Below are 13,337 nucleotides of genomic sequence, written 5' to 3'. Positions count from 1 at the left end.
AAAAAAAAAAACAAAAAAAAAATGAAAAGGGATAAACACCTACATCATCTAAATCAATCAAGTCTATTGTGAAAGCATATGCGACGAAATCCTTAAACAAACGACTTGGTTGCATGATTTTGCTTTAAAAAAAAGTGGTTGTCAGAAAGCCTTTTTTTTCAACTCAAAATACTCACATCAACCATGTTTGTACGACATCTACAAAAAGAGCTAGAATTTTTTGAATCCAATAAATTTTCATCAAACTAATTTTTTCTTCCATTACCTTAAAGTCGATTTTTTTATATGACAATCTATAACAAATTTTATATCAGCTAAGAGCTTATTATTTCAGCTTTAATATGATGCTTCAATCATATCTTTACGATGCCTACAAAAAATTTTATTTTTTTTCATTATCATTGAATGCTTTTTTCAAATTGTAAAAAAAAAATGTTTTCTACCTATAATCACCACTTTGTCAAAGGTCTATCACATGCTTTAGTTTTAAAAAACCATTCATACCTAACTTGGTTTTGAAATTTTTAACAATTTTTTCAATACCTTTGTAAGCCAAACAATAAATTCATCAATCTTTTAAAAAAGAACTTTCTTCAACGTCGTGTTTAGAAAATAGCCATTTTTTTGCAGTTTTGTTTTACCCCTATTCACCCTATTAAATGATTGAATTTTTAAAAATCTTTCATTAGTTTCACGCCAAAAATATCAAAATTATGAAAATCTATGATTTATTCAAGGAAAAATGTTGAAAGAAGGCCGATTCCTTTTTTTAATTTTTTTTATGTAAAACATTCTTATCAAAAATTTTAACAGCACTCGTTAGATTGAGCACAAGATAGCGAAACTTTACTTGAAAAGCATTTTTACCATGAATCATCTGCTGGTCCTTTAGAGCTAACCAAACATAGGCGAAATCAACATAAGGAAAAGATAACCCTTTTTTTCGTCACGGTAACTTATGGAAGAAAGGAAACATTTTTTGTTCTTTCGTTTCTTTTTTTTATATCAACCTGCTCAGCCGAGTATATCAAGAAAAAAAAAAAACGTTCTACAAACATACAACGTACTCACCACAACTGGCAGCATCAGCTCGTGCGTCTCATTGCCACGCCATATATGAGACTCCGATGGCAGGGTTTGTATATCGCACTCCAGGGAATTGATTTTTTCCTGCAGACGCGAAAGGATACGTGGCCTCGAAATGGGTTTCGACTTGGAAGCCTTTGTTGGACCCGTTGTTGTCGTTGTCGTCGTAGTTGACTGGCTATCGACAGTTGAAAATGGCATAGGGGTCGGGCTAGGATTCACATTCGCGTTCGAGTTCGAGTTGAGGCTAGGGGTAGACGATTTTCTGAATAAACTTCCACCACCGACGATGGTTCTCTGCACATTGTTAACTTTATTTGATGGAGTTGGTGTTAATGACACATCCGTTGAGGTTGTGGATCGTATTTCGATTTTCCTATCCATCGAAGAAGGAGGGGCTGGAGATGAATAAGACAGAGTTGCTGGCATGGTTGATGAGGATGATGGCTTTTCCTCATTAGTCCGAGGAGGACTATCCTTAGGTGTATTTGTCTCACGTTCAAACGGAATTGCCACCTGAGTGCCGATGCTTTTTTGCAATGCAATTTTAACACGTTTTAATGCCTTTGAACGTGTACTCGTTCCAATTGCCTCAGATTCAAGATCCGTGCTACTAGATATGGGTACGCTGGCGCTAGTGTATTTGTTGGATGTGGCAATTAGCTGAGCTGAAGTTGTTGTCGAGTGTAAATCGTGGCCTGAAGTTGTCGGTGTTGTTTTTGTTGTGGATGTTGTTGGTGTTGTATCAACACGAGCGCCCTCTGTTGTTGTATGAATTGAAGCAGCAGCAGCAGATATTCTCCTCCGCTGAAGCATTTCATTGTACAACTCCTTGCTATTGTAGAACTTTGTAGTGGAAAATTCTGGATGTGCATCGGCAAGATGATTTTCTACAGTGTCAGCTGCTGCTCCAGCTACTGTCTTTGCATTGTCAGTTTTAAACTTTGTATTTGAGAAGCCAACCCTTGAGGCAGCCTCATGATGCAACGGAAAATCGAAACTTTTCTTCACTCGTCTGTCGATGAACTCAATTTGATGATTCACCATCAGTCTCGGCCTTGGATTCACTAACGACTTTGGAGTGATGGTCGACAAAATTGGTGTCGATTTTGTTGTTGATTGTTCAAACTCATCGAACCGGAATTTCTTCTCAATTTCCGTTATAACACCATCCTTCTCCTGAAGCAGTTTACCAGTAAAATCAGTTATATCACCACTGCCACCCTTTTGTCGATTGACTGATGGGATTCTTATTATGGCGGCGGCAGTTGAATCATGGCGCCCAATGCGAGACTCAATGGGTGTATTTATGTCCAATGAATTTGGAAACATATTCCGATCATCTTCCTCTTCAACCGGATGCTGTTGGGAATGACTCGTCCATTTGGTTGGCAAATCTTTAAAGTAAATATTTTTCTCCCGGATAAGTTTTTCATTTGAATTTCTAATAATTGGGTTGAAGTCTTCCAGTTTTAAGGGATACAAGTCAATAATATTGATTTTGCCACCACTTGCTGGTGCTTCGATTGTATCGGCGGCGGCGGCATCAGTTGGATGAGTTTTAGGGGAAGAAGAAATATAATTCTCATTGGGACTGTCCAGATGTTGATTAATTCCGCCATTAAATTGGTCCGTTATAATTTCTGCTAATTTAATTCGATACAGACCGTTTCCTAGATTCTTTTCCACGTGTACGTCATTAATCAGAGTTTCGTGGGTCGTGGTCATGGATAATGGGTCATTTGTTTTATTCAGCTTTCGAGTGGGGATTGATGTTGGTAAGGGTTTTAATGTTGGGGTTGCTTCGCTAGTTGTTGTTTTTGTTGTTGTACCAGCAACTAGAGTAGATGATGCTGGTGGACGCTCATCGGTGTTTTCTTGATCGGTTTCAGGCTGATTGGAAATAGGTTCACGTATTTCCAAGGGGTCAGTCGATGGAACCAATGTAGACACAACGATTGTGGGTCGAAGCATGCTGCTTGTGTTTTCGATTGATGATGATGATGCTTCGGACGATGATAATGAAGATGGGTATGAGGAGGCATCCATCGTCGTCGTGGTCGTCGCCGTTGAAGAAGAAGAAGAAACAGAAGAAGAAGAAGTAGTCACTTGATTTGACATTTTGATTTGGGAACCATCATCAGCAACAACAATTGGATTTCTTGTTACTTCAACAGAAAGCAGTGATTTAGGGTTGAAGGTTGAAATTTTTTGAGGCACATCCGTGAAAGGTTGAATTTCTTCATTTTCTCTTATTGTTGTTGTTGTTGATGATGAAGTATACGCGGGACTAATGCTGCTGCTGTGATAACTAGTTGAGGGAGTTGTATTTGATTCGCTGTTTAACCCAATGGGACAACTTATAAAGAAAAGAAGCACCAACGGTAGGGCTTTATTTCTTTTTGTTGTTATATTTGATTTCATGGTTGTGGGATGTTTTATCATTCTTTCGGCTGATAAAATGTTGGTTTTCAAGAGGCTTCAAAACTTTATCTGTAGATGAATTTTTGATTCATTATTTTTGATGAAGTTTTTGTTTTTTAAGTGCTTTTGATAGTGTTTGCGGTTTTTTGAAATCTGCAATGGAAAACAGAGAACAAAGTGTTAAATTGATGATATTATAGTTTTTGGAATAAATAGTTATTATATTGGGTAAAAGGGTGCTTTTTTCTAAAAGAAAAGACGAAATTTGGATTTAGTAACATTAAAACTGTGACAAAATTGATAGCCTGATGAAAATTGTTAAAAATGTTTTATTTAAAACATAAACCAAAAAATCTAATTTCTAAGCAGACTTAAAAATGTTCAAGGTGAAAAGGCGTTTTTTTTTGGGACAGACACCACCAGAGGAGAATATGTTCAAAACCTGAATTTTATCACCAAAGATTGTTGCATTGTCTCCATAAAATTCACTACAACGAAATTTGAAGTGTCAAAAATAACTGAAATCTCAAATATGCCTAAATATTTATTCAAGCTTAAATGTCGAAAATTTAAGTTGTTCATATATAAATCTGAAGCGAAGGGAAGATATCCAAGTTATATCGATACTTGACTTGGCTATGAAAAAAAGTAAACCTTACATCTAATTGTAGATCACATTACAGCCTATGAATTGAATTGAAAATATTTAACCAAAAGAGCATTCTTAGGCCGTGTGTGAATTGCGTTAAATAGTTAACACCGTGTAAAATTTTTGACACTATTGAGGTGAATACAAAATTTTCAGCTGTTAAAAATTTACTGGGCACTGGGACTTGGTTAAATTTGAGTTAAATTTTTTTTGCAGTTGGTTTTGTTTTTTTTTTTTTTATTAAAAAGGAGTTTTATGGCAGAAAAGAGGCTGAGAAAACTATTAAACAATAAGCCATACAGCTGAAATGTTTTTGTTCACCTCAATAGTGCCAAAAATTGTACACGGTGTCAACTATTTAACGCAATTCACACACGGCCTTAATAGTAAACTTTTATTAACTTGGATAACTTCTCCCGCTTGAGAGTTAGGTATACATGAAAAACTAACATTTTAGAAATTTTACCTTGAATAACTTTATATTTATACATGGGATTTTCAGGGACTTTTTCATTTAAATTTTATCGATGTTTCAATGCTCTGTACCAATTTTCAGTTATATTCGAGTTTGTACAGATTTTACGACACGATACCCTATTTTATCGAATAGTCCTGGGTTGGGGTCAAAATTCTTTTGTCAAAATTCTGTTTTCAAAATTCTGCTTTCAAAATTGTGCTTTACAAAATTCTGCTTTCAAAATTCTGCTTTTCAAAATTCTGTTTTTTTCAAAATTCTGCTTTTCATAATTCTGTTTTTCAAAATTCTGATAGAAAAGGTTTTTAATACGAAACATTTCTGAAAATAATTTAAAATTTTTTAATTTATCAAATAGAGATGAATGTTCAAAAATTTAAATAAGAAAAGAAATATTTTGTATCAAACAACATCGGTTCCAATAAGTTATAGATTTTATTTGAAAGAAAGTCAGTCTATGCATTTTAAAAAATATTTGCGAGACTTAAACAAAAAAATTTATAAAAGTACCAATGTTAATGCGGTGTATTTTTCTTTAGTCAGCGCATCGCATATGCTATAAAAAAAAAAACAGAATTGGCAGAATTTTTTTGTTCAAGTATTGTATAATGCTAGCAGAATTTAAAAAAAAGCAGAATTTTGAAAAACAGAATTTTGGTTAAAAAAGCAGAATTTTGACCCGATCCCAATAGTCCTCTCTCTGTAACCTAATATCCTCGAAACGATTGCAAGTGGGAAAAAGCACATCGTAAGCTTTTTTTTGCAACATCATGATCTATAAAATAAGTTTAAATGATTAAAAAAAAAATCGCGTTTTTCAAGAGTTAAGTACGAAAACCGTAATTTTTGACTATCAACCAAATTGAAAAATGTTTTTTTTTTTGTCAAGCACACTAACTTAGAAAAGATTAGGTAAATCTTACGCTACTTTAGTCTATATAGTGAAATAAAAATGTATTTAAAAAAAACTCGAGTTTTAACTTTTTTTTTTATTTTTGAATGAAAGCTTTAACAAAAAAGAAACAAAAGCATTATTGTATAGAGGAGCACATAATCTACAAGTTTTCAAATACAATTTTTCGATTGGACTCAACGATACATTTTAAAATCGGGATATGTTCTAAACGATTGCTCGTAAATCAAAAAGTATCATAATTTTATTTACGGAACTACCAAATCTACAAGTTCTTCATATAGCTTTTTTTATAGCTTCCTTGGTTTAAAAGTTATATATGAAAAACCAACATTTTTGACATTTAACCTTGAATAACTTTTTATGTACAGATTAGTGTGGTCCACGTTACAGGGCAAAAAAATAAAACATACAAATTGTTACATCCCCACCTCTTATTTTGTTAAACACATCAATACCAACATTATATGCTGAAAGTTTTAGCCCTCTTAACTCATAGGAAGAGGGCGCTCATCAGCTTTGAAGTATCAGATTTTGTAACATTTATTATCTGATGATACCGTAATAGGACTTATCTTGAAGTTGGAATTTTTTTTTAAAATGATTAGCCCAGAAGTTCTTGACAACCAAGAAAATAAATTTCATCTTTCTTTCGCTTCAAATAACTCATTTTTCATTTATATTTTTTTTAACTTTTATGCAAAAATATACCAACAGACGAATTTAAATAAACAAAATTAATGTGCCAAAAATATCAACTAACTAACGGTTTTTATAAATGAGAAAGGCATATCATAAAAAAGTATACAAAATCCCAACTAATTTTAACAGGTTAATTTGAAAAAAAATTTTTAAGGAATGGGCACCTACCTAGAATAGCATAGCTAATAAAAAACTTTGAGCTTGTTGATACTTCATGTGTTTAATAGAAAATACATTTATGTAACCAGTTTTTAGGTGGGGAACAACGGAAATTTGAAATCCAAACAAATGGAGCACCCTAGTACACATGTCCTTATGCATCTTCTTTGACCCACAGCAGCCAAAATTTCATAGAAACTAGCAACTCTGCGTGTAATTTAAAATAATCAATTTGTACCAATCAATCTCTTTTTGATATACATCTTTGGTCTTGTGGGGATTCTTCTTTGATAGATAAATTTGTATATTAAATAGCTTTGAGCCATATACTGTAACGAAGCGTTACATTTCTCTATATGTATATACCCCCGGACTATAAACTGAACTACTAACCGGTAGCGCCTGGACTATAAACCCATTCCACTACCATCACCTGCATTATCGAAATCCAATTTTGCAACTGTATGCCCGGACTATGAATTCCAAGCAACCGTACCACCCGGACTATAAGCGTACCAACCATCACCACACCATCAATAGCAACAACAACAACATCTTATATTTAAGAATTATTATAATGTGTAATTTTGTACTAGAATTAATGTTTAGTTTTTACAATTCACATTTAGTCTAAGTAAAAATATATGTAAGTAGAGGTGAAATTTCCGAAGAAAATCGAGAATCGTCAACCTTCGAACAATAAAGAAGTAGTTCTCCCGCCGCTACTAGAGTTGAATAGCAACTTGGTTATGGTGACCGTGGTTCAATTTTAATTAATTGTTCCTATTTTCAATAAAAGTTTTTTTGTTTTAATAAATAACTCTTTCACCCTCGTTAGGAGGCTGTGCTTTAGGGACCTAATTACTTCCCACTCATTTTGAGCCTGGGCTTTCGCCGAGAGTTATAGGTAGCGCTCTATTCACCCTCGTTAGGAGGTGTGCTTGGAATATTCCCTATCACCTTGGGCCTGGGCTAATTCCCACTCAAGGCAGGGCTTTTCTAATCAGAGCATGTTAGGATATATTATTATGTAATAAATGAAGAAAAAAATATAATAAATAAAAAAAAAAAAATAAAAAAAAAAGAATAAATAATTGCAAATAAGAAAGTAGTTAGTTGAGTAAACGAATAAAGAATATTACTAATTGGAAAGAATTCGGTGTTTTCTCTCTAACTGAGTTTTAAGATTGCTTTCCTCAGAACGAACCTTAGATTCCGGCGAGCTTACCTCAGCCTTTGAAAATTAAGCATCACAATACTCAATACTATTTAAATACTGATGGTGTGCCACAAGGCTCTGTTTTGTCGCCTAATCTCTTTATTAATAAATAAACCATTATCCGGTTAAAATTATAGTCGAATTATGTTGTTATGTTGGATGCTTTTCAATCGTCATTACATCTTTTTGGCTTTATAATAGGCACAAGTCAGAGCATTAAAATTAAGAGAGAATTTTCGGATCAACTGATTCTCAAACTACTTATTTTTAATAGGGCTAGATTTACTACTAAAGTAAAAAGAATATCTCCTTTCACTTTCCTAATGGAAGTCGATTTTGGTTTGAGTCCATATTTTTTGGATTTCATAAATTCATATTTTCTAGTTCTAGAAAATAAAATTATAAACTAATTCAAATGAGCAATTAACTTACTCTTAGCTAATCTATCTTTGTATAACAGTTACCAGTGGGTCCAAATGATTTCATTTTAAATATTAAGAATAACACCTATAAATTTTATTTCCTTCTATTATGAGCCTATTTTATTCTATATACGAGGAATGCCTATGAAATTAGAGAATCAAAATTCAATTGAAAGTAAAATTCAATAAAAAAAAACTTTCTCTAACTGTTTCTCAAAGATTTTTTGGCTAGCGATTTTAAATTATCCTCTTCAAACCAAATAGAAAAAAGTTTTAACCAAAATTTAATGGTAAAAGTTTTCAAAAAAGAACATCACTTCACGTTCGAAGGGTTTAATTAAATCTATTTTTGTTTCTATAGGAACAACATCGATTTTGCTTAAATTAAAAGTTAAAAAAAAAAGATGTCCTTTTGTAAAATATCACTCGCCTACATAGTGTGCGAGTGGTGTTTGTCGAACCGAATATAACAATCTGTGAAGCTATGCTATTATGTTTTTTTTTGTTGAGTATTAGGGTTATTTTAGTTCCGGCAGAGAAAAGGCAAAATCCATTAACCACTAATTTGTTTTCAAATCTGCAGAAACTCATTTGTGTTTTCATTAATTATGCGAAAATTTGGTTCATTTATCATTCTGTCGTTCGAATGTCAATTAATTTCCCACCAAATTAATCGACGACCCATTTTGGGATTTCCATTATATTATGTATTGATGTATAAGTACTTTGCTTATGTTTAGATTCATGTTGGTTCTATTGAAGAACGACCGCATCAATATAAACAAAACAGAGATGGACTTTTTGAAAACTACTAAAGGCAATACAATTTTTTTTTGCAATTTTGATGTAATTTTATTAATTAGCAACTGGAAACAAAATTAAAAATAAATTCGAAAAATTGATCTATTTTGAGGCAATTTTAAGAGAAATCAAACTAATTTAAGGCCCCATTAAAAAAAAATTAAAATCTAAAATTATCTAAATAAAATCTTGAGAAAAAATAAATTGAAGTTGAAACGTCTTTGTTTCAAAGATGAACTACTGAGATTTATGTTGCTTTAAGTTACGAAACCACCAACAATTAACCTTTTTTCCACGTTGATTTTATAATGTTCATCTTCAACGTAAAATCATTTAGAATAGTTGTTAAATCAATGTGGTTGTCATTGATTATACGTTGGTTTATGGTGACTTTTCCCTCAGTGTTAAATAATCATTTTTATCGAAAACACAAAACCGATTTCCATGGATCAAAAAAATGGTTTTATGGTTTTTCTCATAGTTTCTATAGCCAGAACTGAACGAAATTGAAATGGGACCACACTGTAGGCACCAGCTTTCCAAAACAAAATTATGAAATTATGAATTTTGAAAATTGGTTCACTAAGTCCAAAGTTATGAGGTAACAAATATAAAAAAAAAAAAAAAAAAACAAAACAAAAAACAGACGAATTGAATACCTCCTCCTTTTTGAAAGTCCGTAAAAAAACACAAGAAATTTATAACAAAATCTTAAGAAAAAAATATTATTGTAATTTAACATTATTGCTGAAATAAAAAGGTTTTCAAAAACCCTTATCGGAAGTGTCCAAATAGGGGTTTTTGATGGCAATGATAATTATGGTGCAATGGATTAAGTGCTTAAAATATGCATGTGTGCAAACAACTGCATTTTTACGTAAACTTTTTACGTACGAAAATTTTGTGGAATTGAACAAGTGGGAATGTACTACACAGTGTAAGCAAGCAAGTTGACCTACTAGGAAAAAAATTATCAAATTTTTAAGTGATTTATATTAAGAAGTTTTGAACCTTGAGAGCTGTGGCTACGCTCAAATGATGTCAAATTTTATCTTTTTTAACTGGTTTTTAAAAACTTTTTTGTAGCACACATTTTCCACAGGTCTTTGGAAGCTTCAAATTTTGTTTTAAAGCAGTATCCAGTAGTGCAATTTTTACACGCACTTTGCCAAACAATTTTTTTTTTAACTCAAAGCACTGACAATTTGGACCATTTAAAAAAAGCTTAAAAGAGTTCGCATAAAATTTTTTTCTATGAAAGAAACAAAGTCAAATGACAGTTGTTCATGGGCAAAAATTTACACATACCCAAATTTGGCTCAAAGCTATAAAGATGTAAATTAAATTTCCCAAACCAAAAGAAAAAAACCTCACGGTCTTTCTTTCCTTTTTAAAAGGAACCGTGGCTATTAAGGCATTTCTTTTCTTTTTGGAAACAAAACTCAATTAAAAAATCAAAAAAACCACCTGCTATAGAGGAAAATTCGTCGTATGCAAAACACGCCGTGAATAATCAACGTCTTCCTTTGTTTGGCGAGGGAGCTGATGAAATCGGAAATGAATGGTCTTGACCCAGAAAATATTTGTAAACTATAAATCTAAGCTTCGATAGATATAGGGGAAGTGGGGGAAAGACCGTTTTTGTACTAAGTTGTATGAAAAACAGTAAAATTGGCAACACATCTTATATATAAAAATGAGTTCGTTTAGTGTGTGTGGCCGATAAACTCGCGTTTGGTTGGTCCGATTTTGGTAATTTTTTTTTGTTTGAAAGGTATTAATATGTAGATGGTTTGTATCAAAAAAAAATAATACCTTTTCTCGCATCTTTACATAGCTGTCAATTTGTACGAGTAAAAAAACACTCTCGCTTTTTTAAAATTTTAACTAAGCTTAATTTGTAAAGCTTTCAAAATAATTAAAAAAGCCTGATTTTAAGTGAAACAAATAATTATTCGAGATGAACTTACGCGTTGAAGAAGATGAAGATGATGATATTGAAGAAGTACCAGTCACAGAAAAGGTTTCGGAAGTAGCCAATAAAGTTGGTGAAAATAGCGTGAATGATAATGAAAATGAAGCATCATCACCTAAAAAACCAAGATTGGAAGAAACTACTCCAGTGGATAGTAATAAAGAAGGAGAAGAAAAACAAAATGATGACAGTGAAGCATGTTTTGAGGATATCGCAGCTACATTTGTTGATGAATTAAATTAAGTGTTCATTATTTTTTGTATCGCGTTTTTGACGACGAATTATTGATTTTGTTTTTGAAAATATATTCTGAAAATTTTTTTGGTTAAAATATTTAATTAAGTATTATAATTTATTTATTTCGTGATTACGTGGTTGATAGTGCAGGCGGCTGAACTTTTGATTCGGGCTATTGTAGTTCTAAACGAAACATTATCGCGAATAAAATCTTCCCTGGAAATGCTTTCCACATTTTGTATTTCTGAGAAATTAATAGTGAGTAACCATTCCTTGATTATTCTATCAAAGTGCGATCGTGGGTAGCACCCACTACCTTTTTAGATCTAATTACAAAAACATTTTCAAACACTTTTACTTACACATATCGAATGACATTAAATCAATTATTTTAAAACATCTTATCTTATATATAAAAATGAGTTCGTTTAGTGTGTGTGGCCGATAAACTCGCGTTTGGCTGGTCGGATTTTGGTAATTTTTTTTTTTGTTTGAAAGGTATTAATATGTAGATGGTTTGTATGAAAAAAAATAATACCTTTTCTCGCATCTTTACATAGCTGTCAATTTGTACGAGTAAAAAAACACTCTCGCTTTTAAAAAATTTTAACTAAGCTTAATTTGTAAAGCTTTCAAAATAATTAAAAAAGCCTGATTTTGAGTGAAACAAATAATAATTATTCGTCTTGTGACATTAAATCCACATATGGACTGCACAAATAAGATGTATATTCAATCTCTGATCCTCATTGAGGACACCTGTTTGATCATTGCGAGTAAAGCATTGGCACAGTTAGGATTGGTTGTTCCATATCGACCAATGTGTCGAAGTTAAACGATCAACAAAAGTATGTGTATGACACCATTATGGAAGGTGTCATCAATCAGAGTTATGGTTTGTATCTATTATGTATATTTCTCCTGTGCATTTGTTTGTGACCCTACTCCTTCTAAACGACTAGACAGATTTTTCTGAAATGTTGTGTGAAATTTATGTGAAAAGGTCCATTAGAGACAGGTTTTGTTTTATAATTGGACCCGGTAGGTGGAGCTGCTGTCAAGTTATAGCAAATTCCATATTTGGCATATTTGGGGTAGAAAAACTGGACAGATTTTTGTGAAATTTTGTGTATGTGATAAAGTATATCCGGTACAAGTTTTGTTTTATAATTTGGGCAAATTATATTATAGGCAAATTCCATACGTCGCGTCGAATGACTGGACAGATTTTTGTGAAATTTTGTGTTAAGACAAGGTTTATTCCAGACAAGATTTGTTTCATGATTGGACCCAGTAGTTGGCACTGTTGTCAAGTTCTAGGAAATTTGCATATTTTTACTGGACAGATTTTTGTGAAATTTTTCGTGTCGGATAAAATTCATTCGAAACATGCTTTGTTTCGTTGTTGCCAAAGTATGTATACACATATTTCATATTTGGAGTCGGAAAGACTTGACAGATTTTTGTGAAAGTTCATTTGTGTGATAAGGTCCATCCATGTTTTGTAAATTATAATTGTATGCGGTAGGTGGCGCTGTTGTCAAATTATAGGCAAATATTCCATGTTTGGAGTCCGAATGGCTGTATAGACTTTTATGAAATGTTTTGCGTTTGATAAGGTTCATTCGAGACAGGTTTTGTTTTATAGTTGGACCTGGTACGTGGCTCTGCTGTCAAGTTATGAGCAAATTCAATATTTGGAATTCAAAGAGCTCATATTCAAGGCTAAGAAAAACAAACTCCTTAAAATGTTGTTTCCTCAAATAAAATTGTTTACCACTAAGCTATCTCATAGTTGAAATTTGGTATGATAAACTGAAACTTTAAATTTGTTTAAGTTGTTTCAACTCCCAATTATTAATACGATTTCCGCATTAATTTAAAATGATTTAATTTTTTTTTTTAAATATTTTAATATTTAGACGTATGCATAGAATTAAGACGGAATCTTTTCACTTTAAGTCAGTTTTTTTACAATTTACAAAAAAAAAGATTGCTACTTTTTGAATTTGAATTGAAAGGAGTTCGAGACACAAAGATTTTGTTTTTAAAAACATTTTTTTACTATTTGAGGCAAATAACAGAAAAAAACATTGGTATGCATACAACATACATATCGCCTGGGAAAAAAAAGTAACTCCATAGGATCTGTTAAGGACATAGCACCATTTTGCTTTCCGCTGAATATTTATGTTGTTATACCTTAATAATCAGCCCTATCGAGGTATCCGTTCGGAGAAAGTTCCGAAACGATAGCCCGTTCTGATCGGAACTT

The 13,337-nt window shown here is 32.3% G+C and overlaps 1 protein-coding gene across 2 annotated transcripts in view; it reads right to left on the bottom strand.

The window, feature by feature from the left end:
- LOC129906757 (mucin-2) overlaps positions 1-13,337 on the bottom strand; it is a 175,379-nt gene that overhangs the window by 118,466 nt on the left and 43,576 nt on the right. For both annotated transcript variants that reach the window (XM_055982657.1, XM_055982656.1), the window contains exon 2: positions 1,072-3,663. In XM_055982657.1, coding sequence (XP_055838632.1) covers positions 1,072-3,531 — 2,460 coding nt within the window. In that variant the 5' untranslated portion in view covers positions 3,532-3,663. The remainder of the gene's footprint in view (positions 1-1,071; positions 3,664-13,337) is intronic.

Source organism: Episyrphus balteatus, chromosome 1 (genome assembly GCF_945859705.1).
Source record: "Episyrphus balteatus chromosome 1, idEpiBalt1.1, whole genome shotgun sequence".
NCBI classification, from domain to species: domain Eukaryota; kingdom Metazoa; phylum Arthropoda; class Insecta; order Diptera; family Syrphidae; genus Episyrphus; species Episyrphus balteatus.
Note: the sequence above shows the minus strand (reverse complement) of the source record. Positions and strands in the feature narration are given on the sequence as shown.